The sequence below is a fragment of the Pleuronectes platessa genome, chromosome 15 (genome assembly GCF_947347685.1).
Source record: "Pleuronectes platessa chromosome 15, fPlePla1.1, whole genome shotgun sequence".
In the NCBI taxonomy this organism is placed as follows: domain Eukaryota; kingdom Metazoa; phylum Chordata; class Actinopteri; order Pleuronectiformes; family Pleuronectidae; genus Pleuronectes; species Pleuronectes platessa.
Genome location: NC_070640.1, coordinates 16,994,438 through 17,018,960, shown reverse-complemented (window position 1 = coordinate 17,018,960; position 24,523 = coordinate 16,994,438). Strand labels below are relative to the sequence as shown.

At 41.0% G+C, this 24,523-nt stretch overlaps 1 protein-coding gene across 1 annotated transcript; it reads left to right on the top strand.

The window, feature by feature from the left end:
* Window positions 1-525: 525 nt before the first annotated feature.
* gabrb4 (gamma-aminobutyric acid type A receptor subunit beta4) lies at window positions 526-23,481 on the top strand. The gene is made up of 9 exons (XM_053442419.1): window positions 526-638; window positions 3,327-3,394; window positions 5,649-5,869; window positions 15,169-15,251; window positions 18,443-18,580; window positions 20,477-20,629; window positions 21,248-21,504; window positions 22,161-22,250; window positions 22,574-23,481. The coding sequence occupies exons 2-9, from the start codon at window positions 3,347-3,349 to the stop codon at window positions 22,925-22,927; spliced, it is 1,344 nt and encodes a 447-aa protein (XP_053298394.1). The 5' UTR covers window positions 526-638; window positions 3,327-3,346; the 3' UTR covers window positions 22,928-23,481.
* Window positions 23,482-24,523: the final 1,042 nt, after the last annotated feature.

Here is a 24,523-nt window from a genome sequence, read left to right as displayed (position 1 = left end):
ATATGTAAGGCTTCATGAGCACTCGGTGATATACTTCACAGATGCCGGCAGCCACCCTGTACAAATACTTGTGTGTATAGGGAGTGGAGTGAGGCCGTGTACTTGTGACATAAACTGATGTTCAAATGCAAAATAGGACGCAAAACCAACTGGAGCACTTTTGTCGTTCCCAGCATCTTCTGTTTTATTCTTAATTTGTGAAAGTCAGCGAAAAGGACGCAGGGAAACGAAGCAACCGAGAGAGAAGACGGGGGGGAAATGAAAAATTCAAATACATATAAACTGCACCGCAATCACGGCTCCATAGGTTCTGTCCCTCTTGAATTTGATGACATGCAGTAAAGTACATACTGTAGTGGAGCTGTTTTCCGTGTTGTTTATGACCCTTATGCTAATGGCATTTCCACTATACTACCACGGAACACTGTGTGGATGTACTGATTCAGCACCGCCACATGAGCCAATCACTGAGCTGTTTCTGCTGCTTCTGCTGCCTCTGCGTCAGCAATTCATATTTCCTGCTCGGATAGTTCTGACTGAAGAGGAAGGGGAAATGGGGGAAGCTGTTAGGGACCAAAACTGTGTAGAATGAGAAGAATTTCCAATAATAAAAAACTGTGAATCATTGTCGACACGAGGTGAGTGGCTGTGGTGCAGAGCACTTCGAGTCCCCGCAGTTCTGCATCGAGCTTCTTCAGCGTTCCCGCCTGCGTTGGCCAGGGAGAAGCTGTGGTTGCAGTGCGATGCAAGTATTCCAGAGTTTGTTTGGATAAAAACCTAATCTGAAAAGCGCTGACACCAACCAAATTAATAAACTCTGGGTGAGCTCAAGGCTGAGGGAATACCCCAGTAAATGGTCATTTATCATGGCAATTATTTTAACTATATTGTACGCACAGATGTTGAGTATGCATTTTTCTTCCGCTTATTTCATCACCGCCGCCACGGAGGTTATGTTGCCGTCCGTGTTTACTTGTCTGTTAGCAGGATTACGCAAAAACTACTGAAAGGATTTCCATGGAATTTTGTAGAGGGGTGGGACATGACCTAAGGAAGTACTCATACAATTTTGACTGGAATTGTTTTACTGTCTTTAACATTGTGAGATGAAAAATCAAGTATTTTTAAGGGACTGATATTGATTAAGTTGTGCAATTTGTTGCAGGACAAAATAAAAATCTGGATCTTGTGAATTTGTGTTTTCATAAAGGGACTGTTGGGCTGTTGCGGAGGAATGTACTCTGCTGAGTTAAATCAGATTTTCTTTTACTTCTCAGAAGTAGAACTACTTTCCTCACTTGAACACATAACATAAACGGAGACCACTAAATCAGGATTTTCTGGAGCTAAATTCCTGTTTTGTTTTTAGTTTTTTTTAAATCGAGACAGTTTTGTGCGTGTTTATCTCGCTCTCTATTTGACATCATATGGTCTGAAGCCGGCTTCCGCGACTGTGAGTGCTCAGGCCCAGTGAATGGAGAATCCTTGTAAGCCTAAAGTTGTCTGAATATTGAAGTGCGCTAAGTGTTTAGTGTACATGTAAGCGAGTCGATGTGCACCGCTGTTTACATGTCTGAGGCGTGTACCGTAATCATGTAAATGAGGCTCGGTTTGCTCGTCTCGTTCCTTTACATGAACCGCTAGCCCAGAAATGAGTGTGGATGAGTGCGTTTTCCCAGTGTTGTTTCATAAATTTCTCAGAGTAACTGATCTCTACTTCCTGCTTCACGTCCAGTGTCTGAGAAGCAGAAACAGATTTAAATCTGCTGTGTCCCTGGCACATTGTGCACCATCTTGAAACTGGAGATATTGCCTTGCTGATAGGGACGTGTGGAATGCATAGGTTTGAGTCTTGCACCATATATCATTATCAAATAGTTTTAAGTGTAAACCTGAGTTCAGAACTTAAAATACTGTATTTAAGAATTTAGTTTGAACTAAATTAAGTTAGCTGTGTAGCCACTGGTCAATAAGTGATGGACTCAATGGATCATTTATCTAAACATCTTTATATCTATGTTCTTGGCTCTATACGGAGGATAATAAGCAAACAAAACTAAAGCGTGTGAGTAAACAAAGAGGAACAAAAGACATATCGGAAAATTTAAACCTTTTTAATATATTGACCCCACCTCTTTTAGTTATTTCAAATGAATTTTTCTTCTTAAATTTCCTCTACACTTACACCCAATTTTGAAGTTCAGTTATGTCAACTGGGGGCCAATTTTTCTTGATTTCCTCTTTACTCCAAATGTGGAAGAATCCACTAAAAATAAGGAGTTGATTCATTTTTTATTGCCTTTCTGTTTATTTGGTCCAGTGCTTCATGTTTGATGTCACAAACGCTAACAGCATAAAAACAGAATCTCTCTCACCTCACGGTTTTGCCAAATAACACCTTCACCCAGGTGTCGTGTTTCCATCACTGTCGATCGGAGCTACAGCCAATTGAAACCGACTCATTTCACCAGAGAGTGAATGCAGATTGTATCAATTTCCATCGCAGACAAACTCCAGATGTTAGCAGGTGTTTTTGAACCAGCGGAAATGGGTTTCAGATTATGTGTAACCCAAAGGAAAGAATCCAGGTGAAGGACCTGGGACGTGCAGCTCCCTGAGTGGCTCATTGACTCCTGCAGGGACTGTTGTAGTGGTGGTCTGGTATCCACCCACTGACACTCAGGCACAGTCGTTCTCTTGTAGAGATCAGCCATTAAAAAAAACACCTGCATGCGTGTTATCTTTAGTTGCACAGGGCATGTGTGTTATCTTCAGATCCCGCTCATATCCAGCTTGCAGTTATTCTTCTCTGACCCTCGCTGTTCTTTTCAACCGAGGCACAAAGTGTAATCACAACTACCAGAACTCTCTCGACAGTCACTGCAATAAAATGATCCTTTTTTTCTTCACACAGTCCCAGTCATTAAACTATCACCACTCTTCTGATAAACGACACGTTAGCTGTGCCTCGTGATGCTTGCATCAGCTTTTAAGCGGCTAACATAACTTTACTCATTCTAATTTCAGGCTATATCTTCTCCATTGTGCTTCCCTATGTTCCCTCCGGTTTTGTTTTTCTACTCCCTCTGCCTTTTTTTTCTCTCCGCAGATGTTCATCGTCGTCTTTTAGACATTAAGAAGAGCTGATTTAATAAACCTGTCATTCCATTTTGACCAGTTGCAGGGGAAATCCACATACCTTTCCATTATCAGTACTCTGTCTCTATTACTTTGCTTGGTGCACACTTAAGAGATTTCTAACTACAACACATCTCATCCTATTTTTACTCATGTGTTGACACGTGTGTTTGGTTGTGCCCCTTCAGGTCCTCCAGTCATCGTAGGAATGAGCATCAACATAGCAAGCATCGACTCCATCTCAGAAGTAAACATGGTAAGTTTTGGTCTCATGTTTTTTGCTATTAGGTTTCCTTTTTTTTGTCTCAAATGTGTCTACATAGTGCAAGCTTCTCTCTGCCGACTCTACTACTGACTATCCTGCTGCATTCGTCACATACCTCCATTCAGCTTGTCTGATGAATATATGATCCCCATCCACAAATGCTGCAAAGCGTTTTTTTCAGACATGTACTCTGTAAAATGCCCGCACAATGTACAGTGCATTCACAACAACGCAATCTCCCAAGTCTTCAGGCCAGGGATGGTGCAGCATGCAGGACAGAACGTAGTCTACACACACAGAGTCGGCTCATATCACAAAACCTCTTGAATCTTGGTGTCATCTTCGAGTAGGGTTCCTCTTCTCAGGCACCTCCTGAGATATTTTTATCATTTTGATTCGTTTCAGTTTTCTGTCATGTGTTAAAAACATAATCAAACGTCCTGCTGTATTCTAACATAAGCTCCTTCGGACATTATTCTGAGTTTTTACGAGGGGGTTGTCATGAAAAACTCTGCAGCAACCGACTTGGACATCTGCGTTCTGATTTATAGCCCCTCAAGAAAATTACAGGAGAACATCCTGAGATCAATGCATGTTTGAGAGCAGCTCAGACCGGTTTGATCTTTGTCAGCGGGCAAAGTATCACATGCTTTTACTTAATTAATCTCTTGGCTGACAAAATAAACATAAAAGTGTATTTGTTAGTTTTTTCTCCTTTTGTCCGGAACTATTGTTAATTCAGTGACGGTAACCATTCACTGTTTTGCAAGAAATGCAGCACATGCGCTTCTGGTGTGGCAGAGATTTGGTAGCAGTGAGAAAAGCAGGCTGAGGAGTGAGGAAGGCAATATGGCAGCAGGGAGAGCGACGACGTCACTCTGTCTATTAGCACTCTCTTTATTTCACTCAGCGTCTCAGTCGCTCAGAGTGCAGCTCACTCCTCCCACATTTCTCCCTACATTTATACACTAAAGATGCAGAGTGGGAATCTAGCAGAATGTAATTAGTGTATTAGGTTCTCAATGACAATGCACGCTACTGATGTTTGCTTTAAATATCAGATATTAGAAATCCCACATAAGGATTCAACAAAATCATATAAAATGTAAACTTTCTAATATTTTTTTTGTCGGACTGGTGGAGATTTCCTTTCCGTTACTGTATTTGAAATAGTTAATTGTTAATGATAAAACCACGATGACAGAGTTGATTAATTTGTTTATCGATATTTTGGCTGAGTGCTAATTAAGAGCTTGGTGTTAATTCATTTTTTGACAGGTGACATTTTTACATTTCAACACACTGTATGATTAATAATGAATCAGGACATAAGGGACACACGATGTCTTATAATGTTGAGACTGCTCAAACGTGTGAAGTGTGGCTCATTTTTAACTGTTAAAATAAAAATTACTATATATATTACTATAACAATGTAATCAAAGTATCAAGATCAGTTATTGATAGAAAAAAAAGAGCAGTACTGACGACATTTAGAACGACTGCCGATAAATTTAGTCTCATTATATTGAAGGTGTGAGGCAACTAGCCTGAAGCGGGTTGACACAATATTTAAATCTCTTTGCATCATTTTCAACTGCAGAGGTTTTGCATGAAGTCAGTGACACTGATACGTGCTTCTCATGACTCGCACTGTGAACAGTCCAGTGCTTTGACTAAAGGGGCAGTGATGTATTAGCCTGCGGACATGATACCTACACTTGAGTGCTTTTCCTGTTAGATACAGTATTGTGCAGGAGCAGTAGAACAGCTGTATTTGTTGGTTTGCTGCCCATGTCCTATTCCACAACTGCTGAGTGGTTTAGTTTCCCTTATTGCATGGAAAGACTGGTTGTGGATGCATTTATTTGTTGCTGACATAGTCTTATCAAAGTTGCTTTTTCCTCTTTTTTCCACTTCTTCATGGTAAAGCACTGAATCAAGTTTGTCTATTTTGTCGTATTTTCGTATGTTGCACCTTGTTTTCCAAATACCCTATGGTCCTATCATTGTGTTTTTATGCCTGATAGCAATTGTAAACCATTTATTTTTTCCTGTGATCTGCTCATAAATTCATCTCAGTTTGATAAACCAGGTTTACTGGTTTTGAAGAGGTCAATATCTGTGTCTAGTTTCATCAGCCACTGGCAGGAAACAATAAGATCAACACAAAATAGAAAAGCACTTCTTGTCTAAATTGTTTTTTCTTGTCTGTGACTTCATACAAGTTTTCCCATCTCCCCAGGACTACACCATCACAATGTATTTCCAGCAGAGCTGGCGAGATAAGCGTTTGGCCTATAGTGAGCTGAACCTAAACCTGACTCTGGACAACCGTGTAGCAGACCAGCTGTGGCTCCCTGACACCTACTTCCTTAATGACAAGAAGTCCTTTCTTCATGGTGTGACAGTAAAAAACCGTATGATCCGACTGCACCCAGATGGCACTGTCTTATACGGGCTGAGGTAAGAGCAGCACAGACTCTGCAATCTATCTATCATGTGCATTGGTGACGTACACTCTGTGTGGTTGATCCAGTGGTTTACATCAGCATCTCTCATTTTAACATGTGGCTAAACCCACAGAAAAGCAGTTTGATGCAGTTTTCTCCATTTCAACATGTTTCTACCTAACACCACGAGCATGAGGTCATTTTCAGACACGCACCATTACAGTCAGCAATGTTCAGAAAAGGTTTGAGTGTTCATTCAAGTGCACAGCTGAACTTTTTTTCTAAATTGGGTGAGTGAGTTAAAGGTAGGATTGGTAATTTGTTTCAGAAACATTATTTATCCATTTTATTAAAACCCCCTTCACATCCTGATAGCCATCAATAAATCAAGTATTCTGAAAGGTATGAAAAAAGGGTGTGTGTGTGTGGCTCTTGCAGTACTGTAATAAACACAACAGCGAATCTGTCTGTTACTAACCAACCTGCCTGCCGGTGCTGCATATGACCAGAGCCTTCAGCTGGAGAGACAAACATTGCTACACCAGAGACAACCCCAGTTTTAAATTGATACTATAGTCGTTTTCAGACGTGACCTACGGATAAAGGTTTCGGAGAGTGTGCTCCAGACTTTACCCACAGTTTGCTTTTCCCACATGCACGATGCAGTGAGAGATTCTCTGCACAAACGTGTTCACAACAGCAACAAATCCCCCTGCATTATTCAGGTGAGAAGTGATGCAGCTGGGTTGAGCAGTAACAGGCAGGAAGTAACATTTTAATTTCAATGCGGCGAAAAAGTGATTTTCTTTACAACACAGACACCGTTGTCAGCTCTTATCGCCGGTGTCTTCTACTAGCACCGCTTGTTCACCGGAAGATATTTGTTTCCTTTTTGTTATTCGAATGTTTTAGTCCGTCACGTGTTAGAAGCAACCCCCCTCCACTCCTGCTGTGTGCCCACATTGGATTCTGCGCACACAGGCACCTCCTAACCCGGAGAAAGTGCAGAGAATCTACGGAATTCAGTCTGAAAGCAGCTTATGTGACTTTAAAGTAAGAACTCATACTTCCTCTAACAACTCAAATGATGAGTTCAGATGCAGTAAAAGGCAACGCAGCTCAGCTCAGTTCCCTCAGCTTCTGCTGCTGCAGCTTTGCTCAGTCTGGTATATGACCAGTAACTGGCAGCTAATGCAAACTCTGGGTTCACTGACTTTATGACTTTTCTCCACTTGTGCTACTGTCACAGCACATTATAGTATTAAGCATGATCCCATTATTGTCAGTTGCGGACGCTATAGTCCCTGTTCAGTAAAATGCATCTTTGTCATATTCCGTATGTCTCCTGTTTGCTCTTGAAGTCCAAAGACGCACTCTAAAGTTGTTAATGGGAGTGAGAATGCTTATTCGGAGCTACTGTCTGGCAGCTGGTCCTGTGTGTTTCTGTGCCTCGAATCTGGAACAGTTTTCGAGAAACAATGAGTTTGTCGTGTCTATTTAAATGTTAAGTTTGGAATCATTAATGATGCTAGGCATGTATAACGCCACCAATAGAAAATAGGGATATACAAGTAAAGTATGTCGTCTATGCTTCTCACCCTGTGATCATAGAGTATTTAGAAATCTAGAGCAAGTAAAAGTAGCAAATACTCAAATATGATTTTTGACCAGTAGTTACCCACAAGGAACTATAATTTGTCCAGCAGGAGACAGCTGAAGACCTGATATGATAAGTTTAACTAAACAAGTCTTGAATTGTAATTGGCCTCTGTCATTTGGCAGGAGGTAAAACAACAACTAAAAAAAATAACCAATAATTCCATGTGACACCGATTACACAATATCACCGCTTCATCTATTTGCCATTTTGTTGTGTGGCATGATGAATCATGACATATTTATTTTTGGCAAGAATAAAAAGTCTTGAAACTTTGATTTTTGAAGTTATCACACTACAAACTTCTAAGTTTGACTCGAGTGAGGAATATTTAATGCAACATTCACTGACCCAGAAAGGCTATAAAAAGGTTTGAGATGTCCGCCACCTAAATGTCCCAGAAGACTGTGACAAACTAGACAATTCAATCAACAGTACATGTGCGCAGAGGGACTGAAAGTAAGAACGCGTCACAAGGTTTGTTCGAACTCAGAAAGCAGCGCTGCTTTTTCCTATCACAATTCATTAAAATAAAGTAGTTTGATCGGAGCAAAGGAGAAGGGAATGTGTTTTGTTCTGTGAATAAAAGAAAATGAGTGTTTAGATCATATGAGGTAATGAATTATTAATGCAATGATCAGTATTCAGAAACTTTGAATTACTGAATTGGTGATAACACAAAAGAAGATATGATGGCATCACTTTTTTTTTTTTCCTTTATGACCCCTCAGAAGACTATTAACAACACCATTAAAATGCAGTCTCAATGCTGTCGAAGCTATAAATGTCTGAGGACAAAAATGTATACTTAATATTTGTTCTTTTTAACCCTGCACATGAGTGTGGCAAACTAAGTTTAGCTGCTCACGAGATAACTAAGAGCAATCCTTGAGCAGCACGGTGCAATCCTGAGAAAGGTCACGCCTCCGATTAATTAAAATGACACCTATTCTGCTTTTATTCAGGTTCATTATTTTATTTGGGTTATTACCTCTAAAGGTTTACATGCTCTAATCTGAGAAAAAAGGTCCATTGCTGCAGCTCCTCTTTTCAGCCTCTGTCTAAAACATTTGGTTGTAGCTCCTGTCTCTTTAAGGTCACCCTCTGATTGGCCAGCAGACCTACTGTGTCGAGATTGGTCAACTGCTACCATGTTTAAAATGTCGGCCTCTGTTCCTGCTTTGTTAGGGGGCCTGCCAGACTAGCTAGATGTCATGTGGCCATGGTGGATGCAGGGTTGAGGCCTTCAGCTTAAATCTAAAGAGCCCCTTTCCTGTCAGTAGCAATAACAATTTAAAAAACATATTCAATGATGTCTGGCTTTGCTCATAGAGATAACAATAAAGAAGTAACTTAAATGCACAGCATGCTCAAGCAGGACTTGTGCAAATTGGCAACTCCTACGGCCCCTGATTAAGAAAAATCTTAGATACGGCCCTGGTTATGGCATCATAACTTTAGAACTTTGGGTTTTTAAACCTTGCAGACCTTTCATATACACAAAAAACTATAACACACTAGAGGAGAGGGAAAAACTGAAAGATTGTATTAAACCTCATATTGACTACAATCGGTTGAACATTTTATTTCAAGAATAAACCATGTAAGTGAAACTCTGCCTTTCAAAATGTACCTGTTTTTATGTTTGTACTGGCCACAAAAACAAAAACATTTGCGTGGCTCCTTCAAATGAAGCAGGAGGAAACAGGATCCATTTCATGCCAAAGTGGTACCACTATGACAATACATCACCTGATCTGAATAAACATTCCCAGCTGCTCCACTTGGCACACCTCAGCACACGCAGCTCTCCCTGGAGCTTCAGAAGCACCAAGCAGGCACGAGTGCCATAGGATCGCATGGAAATTGCATTACACCTGCGTTTTCACCTCTGTGCTTGCATGAAACTGAAAAGCCATAGATGTGACGCATTGCACGTTGACCTCAGCCATTCCTCCATCATCTCCCCTTCAAACGCACAGAGGTTTATCATCACCCTCTGCAGTGACAGGATATGGCAGATGGCGTCGAACCGTAACTACAAGGCAGTGAAAATTCCACATGCGTTGGTGATTCCAGGACCTTTACAAGCCTCCTGTAAGCATGTAATTGCATCGCCTTGGTGGAGTGTTTGACTTTACCCCAGGGATGTGTGGACCTTTTCCTCCAGAACAATGGATGGAACTTTAACAATAGATGTTGTATTCTCAGTTCATTTCCATGGTGCTCCCCTCGCGTCTGACTGCTCGAGGTTTTTGTTGTCTTAAATGTGTTTCCTTGTAAAGAGTGCCTGTTCGAATCTATCCCCTGTGCTGCACTTGAGCACAGTAGAATGCAAACTGTGGACAATCACATTTCACACCCTGCTGCACCTCATGATGTGCTCTCACCTATTCACTCACTGTGTAATGTGCTGATGCTGGTGTTTGTCTTTTTTTATGTAGCCTTTATTTACCTTATTTCCTGCTGCTTACATCGATTTTGATCTGAGCCGTGCTGATCGGTGTTGATCAACCAATTCTATTTTTGTGTTCATTTTAAGTACAAGCTCGCATTGTCTCTGCTTTACAATGGTGTCTTCATGTTCTTACCCACTGATCTTGTGTTGGGTGTTGAGAGGTGTCTTCTCTGTACCTGCACTCTTTGTTCTGTTGCTTAAGTCGTCAGATTGCATCCACTTTTTAGAATTATCTTATTTTTGGACCAGGGTTATTTAAAGCAGGGAAGGAAACCTTTTTCCCGTCAAGGGCCATTTCAATTTTTAATAACATCTGTCACAGGCCATAAATATTTATTGAACATGTCACACTAACCTGTCTAATGTGTCAGCTGGAACTGCTCCTTTTTGGTGAGCCGTCTGATGTCAGATGGAAATTATGATGATGACTCACTGTTCATTTGAGCCAAAACAACTTTCTGAAACAAATCCCTTGCATTGGTTTGTAAAGACGTAATTTCCTCTAATGTTAAAAGCTCAACAGTGATCCCTTGCCCAGAAATGGCTAATTGTTTGGTGCACTGGTTTAGTGCAGGTCTTTGCTGGTCGATTGGATGGTTTTGCTCTGCCCACAGAGGAGATGGGTTTTGCCAGACCCCAGTTCATTGTTGAGGGGACTTTCCTGCCTGAACAAAGGAAGTGCTCCCTTCCATCGATGAGGGGAAATTCATACTAGTTGACATGTAATCATCTGTTAACATGGCATAGGAGCTTCGCACTAATGGGCCTCTGAAGTTTTGGGCTGACGTCAATTTACACCAGTTCACTTACGCTAAGAAAGTAGCAACCAAGGTGCTCAGTATGTTCGGATCAACATGCACATGCACAAGCTTGTCACACGTGAATTCAATAAAAAGCAGCTCTTGTTGCTCCCTGACTGACAGCACTCTTCACCAATGCCTTCGGATTTCATTGACATCCTATGAAACAAAGCTACTGCTCTTATTCAGTACCAACTAAGAAACTCAGCAGGGTAGCATACAAATCAACATAGTTGTTTTTTGTCTTTGATTTTCAGTATACACTATATGGAAAAAAGTTTTGGGACACACTTCCTTATCATCAAATTCAGGTGTTACATTCCATCCCCTTGCCATTGTTGGAAGAGGCCCCTTAGTTCCAGTGAAGGGAAACTTAATGCTTCAGCTAACCGAGAGATTCTGGACGATTCTATGCTTCCAACTTTGTGGGAACCATTTGGGTAAGGCCCTTTTCTGTTCCAGAAAAACTGTGCCCCAGTGCACAAAGCAAGATCAATAAAAATTGGGTGAGTTTGGTGTGGAAGAACTTTAATGGGCCTCAAAGAGCCCTGATCTCAACCCCATCAAACACCTTTGGGATGAACTAGGACAGCGACTGCTTGCCCGGCCCTCTCATCCAACATCAGTGTCTGACCTCACAAATGCTCTTCTTGATTAATTGGCAAAAAATGTCCACTAACACACTTCAAAATCTTGTAGAAAGCCTTCCCAGAAGAGTGGAAGTTACAAAGGGGGGACCAACTCTATATTAAGGCCTATGGATTTAGAAGGGCATGTCAAACAAGCTCCTGTAGGTGTAATGTGTAGGTGTCCAAATACCTGTGTGTAGTCTGAACTGTACAAATATAATATCAAACAACAAAAGAAAATAAATATCAGTGGAATTGTGCAGATAAAAAATTGAGGTGTGGCCGTGCCTTATGTGTGAACCTTATATCCCAAATCAAATCTGGAAACCCAACCACCATCATAAACTTAATCTTGTTTTTGAAAACCTTGCTTATCTTGTAATTTTCTGAATATGTGAGATATAGTGTAGCTAGATTTCCACCTTGTGCTTCTTTATGTGGAGGGAGGTAGGGGAGGAGGCTGTTTCTGAAGAATGCTGAGTGGTGCAGGAGAGAGTTCGGGCGTTGCAAACAAAGAAAGTCATTCCAAACATCAATAAAAGTCTGTGTCAGTAGAAAGTGTAGAGCCTGGTGTGCATGATAGAGCAGGTTTTTCCCAACTTGCCAGCGACATGAGAGGCTGAATCACTGTTCACTAGCTGACTATCCAATTCTGTCGTGCACGGGGTCCTGAGAGTATTGAGGGCTTTTTTGGAGCTCAGCATTCACCAGATGGTGTTTTCTCTCTTCCCGTTCCTGCAAATCTGCTCTCTTGGATTCCTCTATTTATTAAACCACAGTGTTTATTTTGTGATAGTACAATGATCTCTGTTTGGTAAGCACGCTTCCTCACAGAGTCGACTGTGTAGGTGTCAAAACTATTGCTCACATATCTGAAAATCTCCCTGTCTGTAGTGCTGGGCCCTTTGGGATCCGCCTCCAGGTTGCTTTTAGTTGTGTGTTATTCTGGCATGATGCACAGTCTGTGGAGCCAAGCGTGGCCTGTAAAAATGAATGGATTTCCCTTTCATTGTAAATGTAAAAGTTTTTTCCCTCCTCTTTGTCGTGCATGTTTTGTACATTGCAATAATCGTAACATCTCTCACAAAGGTTCCTTGAAATTAAAATGTCCCTATGCAGATCTAGGAGATAAAGACAAATCCAGTGAGATAGCCCCCCCCCCCAAAAAAAATATGCAAAACAACTCGTATTGCATATCATGTTGAAATCCACGAAATGAAGAGAGTGCTGAGTGTTGCACTGCGGTAACTGCTCAGGTCTGAAGCTGCTTCTGACCATCTCTGGTGGGACTGGAAGTTGCTGACCTACATCTGCTGACATTTCCAAATCCCAGACCCTCACCTTGGGCCGTTTCCTACTTGTGCCGACTCAATGATGATTCTCTCCTGACTTGTTAAGTGTCAAACATAAAGTCAGTTTTATTTGTAGTGAGGTTTTTCTTTCCCCGCCAGGGTAAAGCAAGCTAAAGAATTCATTTCTTTCCATTACGCCGAGCTGTTGCCTCAGCCAGGATTTGACTCCATCCCCGTGCTATTGTACCAGGGGTATAACTGTAACTCCTGACAGGATATACACCATCATCTTGTGCACAGGAAGCCTACGGTTTAAAGCGGCTCATTGAATGGTTCTTCATGTTATAGTTTCTTTAATTCCTTCAGTTTTTAAGATAAGAATTAAATTTGTTAAACTCTGAATCACTTTGTGGGCCAGCTAAGGTTAGAATGAGTTAGAAGATACCTTGTTTTCTATAAACCCTGTTCTCAATCAGCTTCTTAATATGAATTATACAATCCATTAACACACATTTGTTAGACACGTTTGATTATTAGAGTTTTCGGGTTTTTCCTGTAATTGTTTGAATCTTACAAATACATATTGAGCTAAATCTGAATCAGACTCTAATGATAGTTGGAGACTGAATAGTGTGAGGTGTTAAACTACTTAATTAATACATTATCTAATATGATGCAATTACAAAAAGTAGTTTATGGCCTCTAAATCATTGTTTTAAATCATATATATATATATATATATATATATCGTTCTATGTTAAGTCAGTGAACAAACTTGAAATACAATAGCTGATGATTCCAGTTTGTGAAAATAGAAAGTGTAAAAGAATGTGTTTCTCTGGCTTGTAGTTAAACAGGATGATAAAGGACGTGTGGTTACTGAGAGAATTTCCAGAGTCCAAGGAAAACCAGAGAGACAAAGAAAGAGTGAGCTGGAATATTGGTCTTCTTTAAATCTTAAATACTTCTCAATTTTAATCTTTTATATCACCTAAATTGTTAAGTTCGAAAAAAAGCCCTTGTTTAATATTGTTACAGTGGACATACAGCACAGAGAAGACACATTATGGAAAACATAATGAATGTGATTCGGCACAGTGCTGTGTGACAGTGTGTACGAGAGCTAGCCGTGCTGTACTGACTGCATGCAGGGAGTTGCGGGACACTAGAGATGGAGCAGGATGCAGTTAGAGCAGCTTAATGCTTGTGCAGCAGATTGCAGCTCGGTGTCATTGTGAATAATAAATAAATACCTGTCACCCATTTTGTTTATGTATTATTTTTCTTTACCCTTCTGGTGCCTTCTGCTATCACGAGCCCAGAGGCCCCCCATTCACACGCTTGTGTGTTAATCTGGTCCAATCAGCTTGAGTAGAGCATATTTTGTTTTCCAATTACCCAGCGACAGCACTCTGTTCAGTCCACCATGACCAATTTACAAACTCTGTGTTCATGCAGTACATTTCCGAGGCTTATTATACTAATTCTAGGTAGTGTAGATGGCTGTGTTATTGTGTCTTTGACCAAAACATGATTAATAATCTATCCAAACTGTGAAATACGCTTGAAAGGGTAAAACTTGCTCTAACGTGCACAAACCGTGCACATAAAACTTTCCGGCTGTACATTCTGACAACATGGACGATGAGCTGGAAATTAATGTATCCGCCTCATTCACACAGGAAGGCAGTGAGTGAATGAGAGCTGGTGTGATGAACACATAGCAGCTGGTATGAACCACAGAAATGTAATTACTAAAATGTGCTGCACTGGTAAATATGCAAGTTAAATGCCAAAGACCCGTACATGTATAATTTGTAGCTAAAGCCGTTTGCCGGGTGCCAGGATTTATCGGCAATAATAAACTGCTACGCATACAAGCTACCTGGCAGAAATGCACATCTCAGAACTCGCAATAAATAAACCTACATTGACAAAATCGCACACGGTGGCTGAGCATTTAGTGATCTGCATAAAAAGAAATGACGTCTCCAGAGTAAGGAATGATAATAAAACATGTTTAAGAGTCTCTGGGGAAAGAAATATTAAAGTCGACCTAAAAAGCCAAATCTTTAAAATAAGAGAGCAGTGGTTTATGTCTCTCTGCCGTCTGCCTTAGGAGCACGAGGGAGAGTCTCCAGCTCCTCTGACCCTTGGGAAGTTAAAAAGTGTGAGAGGTTAAAGAGGATGGATGTGCACCGAGATACATGTGGTATTGACAAAATGTCTTCAATGTGATATAAGCTTAAAAACTCCCAGTGACTCATTGAACCTTGGCAACATTTTAATGTTTCCAGTGAACGACCGAACTGAATGAGTAACGGACACGATGGTTGACCATATTGTGTCGTATCTTCTGTCGCATATCATGTCCCTCTCTCTTAAGCTTCTCATTTGTTTCAGTAAAGAACAATCATGTATGGTATTTGTGTTCTTGTGATATCATCTAAGCCTCTGTTCTGTTTTCTGTTCTCAGAATAACCACTACTGCTGCCTGCATGATGGACCTGAGGAGGTACCCTCTTGATGAACAGAACTGCACCCTGGAGATTGAAAGCTGTGAGTAATTCAGAAGAACCTATGTTACATATTTATTTATTTGACCTATTGAAAAAGACACATTATACTGAGCTTCAAGCAAACTTCAAATAAAAAAAAGCACAATTGGCAGAAAGCTGATTACTGTTACAGTATTTGATCAATACCTTAAAACCACCATTAAACATGACATGTAATTAATGTTTTCCTAAGTGAGACATTTATCAGATATTTTGCGTCTGTACTTGATGACAAGAAATCATGTAGTGCTTGATGATGTGCATTGACTGCCCCACCCTCAGTGACAGAGCCACCACTGGATCTTTGAATAGTGAAGACAAACCGATACCATTAATACTAGAAACCTCACTTGACCTTCAATATGGCTCTTAACTCCTAGATCACAGTGGTGATGCATTGTCTGAATATGTTTAATGTGAGCTTAGGTTACACCCACCACATCCACAATCATCATTTGAATGAATCATTCATAACTAGAACTTAAATATCAGATATCTTGTTATTTATGACAACATTTATAATAACATCAGAAGTAAAAAAGGAAGTAGTCAGAATGAGTGTATCTACAGTTTAATAAGATAATATATAGCAGTTTGATCTAAAATACAGAGGCTTCAGAGGCCAAGATATCCTGAATGAATACACACTACAGCCAAACAGATATTTTCACCACCACACAACCTCTGTTTTACAAAATAACTCCATCCAGAACAAAACATTTTCTACAAATGCTCAAACAAGTTTCCCTGGCCCGTAGATGGCGATAAAGCCTATATCAACGTTCCGTCGAATACCAGAGAAGAATACTGTGGTCGTATCAGGGGCTGCATCCTTAGGATGACGAGCCAAACTGAAATGAGACGATCTGGTCTACAGAGGCTTTCCCTGATTGGCAGCTCGTACCGCCCTCATTGCTGTTGCCTAGCAACAGAGCTGAAGTTGGACACCTTGGTACCCCTTGGTTTTTTAACATGTCTGTTCAGTTAAGTTGAAGCATGATACTCGAGCACCAGACATCTCATCGCCTTTGAAAAACTGTTTGTCACTGAGGTGCAATGAATCCTGGGATAGGTTGGTCTGGGAAGGATCCAACTGTCAGAGCTTTCATTACTCAGGGTTGAAAGGAGGAATTTGTACTTGTTGGCCGTATTTGAAGGGAACCTTTAAAATGGGACAGGTTAGGTTATTACCTTGTAATAACACCTAAAAGTGCTAACCAGACATAGGGACATTGCTATTTAACTGCCATTGTCGTTGTTTCTGGGGCCTGCTCATTACAAAAAGCTACAAAGGGCATGATCAGTAAGGATCATTTCCCAAACGCTTCTTTTTAGAACCATTTGTGTGGATAGGGCGTTATAGTCTTAAGTATGGGTCAAGCTTCAGAAACAGTGGCTTCTACATTTCCCACAGTGCCTTATTTTCTGAGACCCTGAGACAACTGGTAAATGCCACATGTTCTAAACGCCCAGCTTCAGTTTGTAGCACAAGCTTTCTGTCGTAAATGTGTAATCCATTATCCCAAGTTGACATATCCCTGATGACATCATTAGGGTTTTTCTCTCATATTAAAAATATCTCCCCCCAGAGCCACTGGAGTCGTCTCCGAGCTCATTATGGGTTGTAAACAAATGTGGCAAAAACGCAGACTTTACATTTTATATCATTAAATTTAATTGACAGTTGTTTCACAAGTCTATTTTTTTTTTCAAATGCTTTAATTTAGATAAATCATTATCCAGGAGGAAAAAGGTGCTAGTGGTGTAATTAAAAATTGTATTTGCTTGATCATTTTCATTGACCGCCTCATCAATCAACCCACTTGCTCAATACACCAGATATTTGTGGTGGTCGCTGTTCAGGATAAAACTGTAGCGTGTTTAACCTCAGGGATGCTAGCAAGCAATGAAATATGGATGCACATTGAATTAGAAAGTTGCAAGAATATCTGCTGTTTATGTTCGGAGGGGGGGGGGGGGACAGACGCTCTGCACTGGTGGGAGCTCTGTGCACATTAGCCATCAGTGTGATAGATTCGGCAGGCAGTTGTTCCAATGTCGTGGACAATGTCACATTTCCCTACCCTATAACCTCCCGGAGAGATTTAATGGTAATGAATCCTGGTCCCTTAGTGAGTTTAATGCCATCCAGGTCTGGACAAGCGCTCGCAGAATGTGAAATGTAGTAACACTCCCCGGACTGAGGGATTGCTCTGCGGTGAATGCACACCGGCCTGTTGGCATAAATCTGCTGCCGTGGTCACTTTCAATTGCACTGCCAGCTGAGAATGTGTGGGAGCACCTCACAAACTGACACATGTTAATGAATATTCATGCTGTAAGTAATGCATGTAGTGATATAGTGTGGCTCCGTAGGAGGCTGGACGGTGGAGCATGTGATTGCAGGAAGAGAGAGCAGACAGATTGAAGTCCTTGGCAGGATTGCACTCCTCCTGGAAACAACAGACTGATTTCTCCGAACATTTCTCCCTGAACATTTTCTCTTCACACTATCTAATGCAACTTTCGATTGACAAATTTGAAATTGAATCGAAATGAAGTACGGAGATTAAATTAAAGCTATGACAAATATGAATGTGTTGGTAGCATTAAAATTCATGATGGCAGTGGCATTGCATATTTTGAGCTGTGATATCCTTTGCAAAAATAAGCTTTAGTCGGTTCAAAACGACGACCTATCTCAAAAACACAGTTCTGGTTCTTTAACCCAAAGAGCATGCAGATTTTTCAAAAGGGCACTTTTATGCCCTGTCTAGACTAGTGCGTATATTTTTTTTAGATGAACTTTTTCCTCTGCATTTGAGTTGCTTCGAGTTATGAGCATGGGCCCAAAAAAACTAAAATGGCGGCTATAAAAGCAATTTTTTGCACCCTAAGGAAAAAAACTATTTTACACGGAAAATCAATATGAAAACATGTTCCGTGTAGTCACAGATGGTTGCAATGCCAGAAGCCTCTAGAAATCAACGTATAAATATGCTGCGTTGGATGAGTGTAATGCAAGATGGCTTTAGAGAGTAACATGTATATGATGTGTCAGAGCGACCTCCACTCATTATCCAAACTCTAGCAACAGACTTAAAATAGAAACTTTACTGGTTTTCTCCTCCACTCTGACGCTCCACGTGTTATTCTCCTCTCTCCTCTGAATGTGCCCTGACTCTGACACAGATGGATACACCACAGATGACATCGTGTTCTTCTGGCAAGGAGGAGACACCGCCGTGACGGGTGTCGACAAGTTAGAGTTACCTCAGTTCTCCATTGTGGAACTCCGCCTGGTGTCCAGGGAGGTGCGGTTCATTACAGGTGAGACTGCCATGCAACATTTCTGAACTGCAGTAATTAGGCTGAGGGTTTTCAAAATGACTCTACCACTGTGCATAAACACCTATGCATCCGTGTCCCTGCTGTGGCTGTGGGCCCCAGTAAGCACGTCATCATCACTGTGGGGAATGTGATTAAATTTGGGTCATGTGGAAAGACAGTTTCCTTCTCAGTGCAGCAGATTGTAGGTGGCCTTTTCCAAATATTTGTTAAAAAAACTGAGTGCAACTTAAGTACCAGATGCTGACGCACAAGCTTGTCTCCTTGTAATTTGTGTTAGTATGACTCCACCTCATATACGGAGCAAATCGACTTACTTCAACTTAACATGCTAACACCACATGCGCATATGATTTATGGTGATACAATTATATGTGATTTGACCTACGATGGACAAAACATTACAATAAATGAAGTGTAAATTACTTAATATAACATTATTACAATATCCAACGAAAAGGCTATGTTTGTATTTCTACACATTTATTTCTTGATTTCTACATTTATTTATTTCTAAATGTTTTCATTCATTTGTTTGTTTCTATAATTCATGTTTTTTTATTTTCACATTTCTACATTTAGATACCTTCTGCTTTACTCCATCTAATGCTGGAAAGCAGTGTGATCATCGACCCTACTACATCTTTCCTGAGCTAACTCTGTCGGTTGCTTCCTAATTAGCGCATTAAAAGGAGATTGGTCTCGATCATCTCATCTGAGTTTCAGAAAGAACATGTTATTTTCCACACTTTAACTTTAGATCAACTCAGAACAAATGGTAGATATTTAAAGCCTTAAAAACAAGGCAAGAGTCAAATATAGGGGTGATCCTCGTGTCTGTGACCATGTGTGGCAGACATTATTCTTCAAAGCACTTGGGTGATCCAAGGCGTTTGCCTGGGCCTTGATGAAGTATGTATGCTAAGGTATTGATTCATTAAAAGATTTACAGGAACCTGGAGATGATGAGGTCATTCATCATTGTGTGTTCCCCATAGCAAATAGCCTTTTAGATTAAAACCATCACACTTATCTCAACCCTTTTTTCCTTAGGTGACAAATTGTAGGTACAACTGTGGATAGAATATACAAAATAGAATTTAACTATTATTTAGAGCAATTTGTATAGTTTCCAACCTCATAAATATCTTAGTGTAGCTGTAGGGGAGCGGCACAGCCTTGATGTTTATATTGCTTTTTGCATCAGCATTGCATTGTTGTGATTGTTTTAATTAAAGTGCAAACAAAAGACTAATTAATGCTTTGGCACAACCGGCTGATGTATTCCTGTGCAGTAGAATACCTCAACCACCACCACATACCGCGTGGTTTCCTCCCTGTTGTAGTGTAACAGCATGCGTTGCAATTATGCCCCTCTAAACATGCGCTTTTGGTCTAATGTGTCGAGGACAGAGAAAGTGCAAAAAGGGAAGCAGAGCAGCTCTCTGTGACAATCCTCGGAGGGATGCTGGAGCTGCCTGCTGAGATAGGGGGTTGCAGAAAAATCTGCCGTGTTTGCGACTTTCTGCCATGTTTAATTGGAATCGAACTTGTCCCTGGAAAGGAATCCATCGCTTTGGGGAAATTAAGTGCTCCATCTGAACAAATGGAGAAATGACTACCCCTGCGCGTTGTCAAAGTGCAGACTTTGGAACTCTTATGTTGTGCCAACGTTTCCCCTTTTCTCCCTGATGTTTTCCCTCCTGCCCCGCTATTGGGAGACATTTGCCTTCAGGACTTTGTGCCTGAGAACCTTCCTGGCAAAAGTTTGGGCAACAAAACTACTTGGTTAACCACCTGTACTGGATGTCTGATGGCCAACTTATCCCGTGTGCTGCTATTTTCAAAGCTATCACTCCATCGTTTCTCCCCTTCCAGGTTCATATCCAAGGCTTTCGCTAAGTTTCAGGATTAAGAGGAACATTGGATATTTCATCCTGCAGACGTACATGCCCTCCATCCTGATCACCATTCTCTCCTGGGTCTCCTTCTGGATCAATTATGATGCCTCTGCAGCTCGGGTGGCCCTGGGTAAGATACATCCACCACTGGGTTTTTAGACTTCACGCTGACCAAATTTACTTTAAGACTTCTTCATACATTTTTGTTTATTTGATAAGACAGTGGACTTGGACAGTAAATCATCAAACATCAATATGAATAACACAGAAAATGTTTATAGAAAAAAACAATACACAGTCGACCACTACCAAACATTTCCTCCATAATGAAAGAGAAACTTTTCTTTAAGTCTTTGTGTTTTTTCTTCAGAATACACTTATAATACACACAACACGTTTCCTGTTACTTCTCCTGATACTTAGTTCTGATGAAAACATTTATTTTATGATTTGTGAAACTTATAGCAAAGTAAAACTTAAGAAGATTCTCCACATTCCTCATTTTAACACATGCGTGTTGAATCAGTATGATCTTCTGATATTGCCCCTCTAGAATGACGCATAGCCTGAGACCCCCAATGCTTGGTTGTATCATTGTGACTCTTACTTAAAAAGACGAACTGAATTCTTCTTCTATCACTGAACTACATTAATGTTGATCAGATGTGTAAATTAAAGTATGAATACAATGTAATTTCTCTGACGCTAAATCCTCTGTTTGTGTGTGTTTGTGTGCTGCTGTGCTCAGGTGTGACAACGGTGCTTACCATGACAACAATTAACACCCACCTTAGGGAGACTCTCCCAAAGATTCCGTATGTGAAAGCCATCGACGTCTACCTCATGGGCTGTTTTGTGTTTGTGTTCCTGGCCCTGCTTGAATATGCCTTTGTAAATTACGTGTTCTTTGGCCGGGGCCCTGCGCAACAGAAGAAAATCAATGAGCGGCTGAACAAAGCCAACAACGAGCGCACAAGATACGAAGAGAAGCGCCTGAGGGAACAGGTTTGCAACCCCGTCTACTGCCTCTCTTTCACTACTACTCGTGTGTGTCAGTCAGGGTTCATGTAGAAAACAACAGTGTTGTGCACATACGATTTCTAGAAGTAGTCCTTTTCACCAAAGACATATACACAGTTATTTCCCTGCAGTAATCTTCCAGGAGCATACTGATGCCACCACAGCCCAATATGCATTCACCAGCCATTACCCATTGCTTCCCCCTCAAGCACTAAAGGCTTTTTACCGAGCATACCCCTTTTCATTGAGATAGCGATTCATCGAACTCAACAGTGGTGTAAACATTCTCATTTCTTATTTAGGTTGTTGTCTATGTTTATGCTGGAGGCTTCATTCGCTCTCTCTCTCTCTTCTTCCTTTGTGGTTTAACACGTGTCAAAACAAAATTAGACGAGACCTGAAAATGCAGGACGTGAATTTGGCGATTTATCAATTTGTCCGTGGCAGATGCTGAAGCAGTCGGACTGAATGAAGCCCCCCACTCAGTTGTTTTTGTGTGTGAAGTGCTAAATGCTTTTATCAAACTTGCTCCTGTTAACTTTATGTCCGATGCATTGAGTAAATTCTTAGAAAAATGTGCTTACTTGCCGGTGTTGCATAGCCGTTTTAATGTTCTCTTCATTTTTCTTTCACATTGCAAGGACTCCATTTCCGTGCCGTTTCAAACCAACACCTTCAGGTCATTTACACAGCGAAGAAATCTGTATCTCGAGGAGCAAAGAAAAGTTGGGGTACATCTATTTAGAAATCATATCAGCTGTAGGCCAGGGTCTCACAATATAGCCAGATGAAATATGATTTAATTTAATTATAATTATTTGTGCCACTTATTTGAAAACTCACTTATAGTTATCTGTTAAAGTAAGTTAACTACCTTTTGTTGCATGCCAGAAATGACATTCCACATCATCCCTGCATTTTGCTTTAGCTTGACAGCTTGTAGGATGGGTGGGGGTCAGTATAAATCTTATAGTTGAGGGGAATGTGGGGGTTGCTGCTCGACATGTCCGCCCCGCTGACTCTCCGTGTCCCCCCCCCTCCACTCTCCTCGCAGGTGGATGCATACGGAAACATCCTCCTCAACACGCTGGAGATGAACAACGAAGTGATGCCTTCTGACGTGGGGAGCAGCGTCAGTGACTCTCGGAATTCGGTCATGTCCTTCGACAGCTCCGGGGTCCAATTCAGGAAGCCCATGGCGCCCAGAGATGGCTTTAGCCACCACTCGCTGGACCGGAGCGCCATGCGGAGCCGGGCCAACTGTCGGCTACGACGACGCTCCTCCAAGCTCAAGTTGAAAATCCCAAACCTGTCAGATGTGAGCACCATTGACAAGTGGTCCCGGGTCATTTTCCCCATCACCTTTGGATTTTTCAACCTAATCTACTGGTTGTACTATGTGAATTGATGTGCATCCCACTAGGAATCATGGGCCATATTTTGAGAGCACATTAAATTGGCTTTGATACAGTTCCAAAATATGTATACACATATACAAATTGAACATATGTATATGCATATTTCTATATATTATATTTATATATACACGTGTGAAATCTGAAGGACCTTTCTGCTGTACAAAATATTAATAGGATGACTTGAATGTTTAAGAATAATTGTGACTGAAGAATTTCAAGGCTTTGAGTTTCTTTTTCCTCCTGAAACAAACAAACAAACAGACGAACAAACAAACAAACAAACAAACAAACACGAGATCCCACCCCCAGGGGTTTTTGGAACTAAAGACTGCATGATATTTTTGCTAAAAAAGAAAACAGGAAAAAAGAGAAAGTGAACGCTCTAGAGAGAGAAAAGATGTCTCAGAGTCCCATCGACTTTTTATTGAAAACTTATCGTCATCGAGAATCCTCTTCTGCAGCTCATGAAATCAGTGGTGGCTCGTCCGCGCAGGCATCAGCTGAGTGAGGTCCTTGACGCCACACTCCAGAAGCCCTGCCCCACCTCGCCGCTCTCACTCAACTCCCATCCCGCCCACCCCCCTCACACACACACACACACACACACACACAAAAAATCCCTCCCATCACCCATGGATAACATGCACGGAAATCTCCGGTTCTACTATGTACAGCAACCTTGTTTGGATTGTGTGTTGTTCCTTGGGTTTTTTGAAGTGGTATCGTTCTCTTTATCAGACATCAGCTCTGGCCTAATGGTCTCCGTTGGAGGGCCCAGAGTCAACGCAAACTTGTATTCCTTTCTCTTCTCATGTTATTTTTAGAAACATGTCCTCGGGGGGTTGGGGGGGCTGTGGGTCCTTTTTTTCATTAGGGTTTAAAACAAATGCTGATTATTGTAGATATGATTTTGTCTTGAAAAATACTGTGATTTCAGAGAGTATCGGAACATGTTCTAGAGCTAGGGCATTATGAGATAAAAGAGTCTAAGGTATGCATTACTCATTTTGATTGTTTGAAGAAAAAAAATTACATATTCTGTACATTTTATCATTCAGTATTCTCATGAAAGTATACTTGTACTGTTTCTTTCCTCCTATTGATTGATTCACATGCTCTTTAGATGCCAAGTTCATCGATGTCATATTCTGCTTTGTGTTTGCTCTAAAAGGGACATGGGGGAATTGCTTTTGTGATTCGTTGGAGATTATTCCACAGTGACGATGTGAGAACGTGTATATTCAAAAAAGTGTCAAAATATCTGCCCACAGTTTGGCCAGTATAGAGTATTTATTTGTTCGGCGAGCCTTTCCTCAGTGTTGGCGTCACAGTTTCAGAAGGCAATTGTTGTTTGATCGAGGTTAGTGACGGGCAGAGGACGTGGGGGAGGAAGGATTCGACGTCTCACTCTCAAATTCAGTCAGTGCCACCCCGCAAACGCTCTGAAGCCTGAGGATCAGAAACATCGGCATGATAAGGAATGATGCAGTGATCCTTGGGGGGGGGGAAGTGATAAATAGCCATGAATTCAAATGTCGACCTGGAGGCCTATAATCCATACGTATTAATGTTTTGTTTCGCTCTCA

Coding starts and splice junctions, on each gene's coding strand:
- gabrb4 (XM_053442419.1), top strand. CDS start 3,347: ATGAGCATCAACATAGCAAGCATCGACTCCATCTCAGAAGTAAACATG. Junction 15,252..18,442: donor CACCCTGGAGATTGAAAGCT/GTGAGTAATTCA, acceptor ACTCTGACACAG/ATGGATACACCACAGATGAC. Junction 20,630..21,247: donor TGCAGCTCGGGTGGCCCTGG/GTAAGATACATC, acceptor TGCTGTGCTCAG/GTGTGACAACGGTGCTTACC.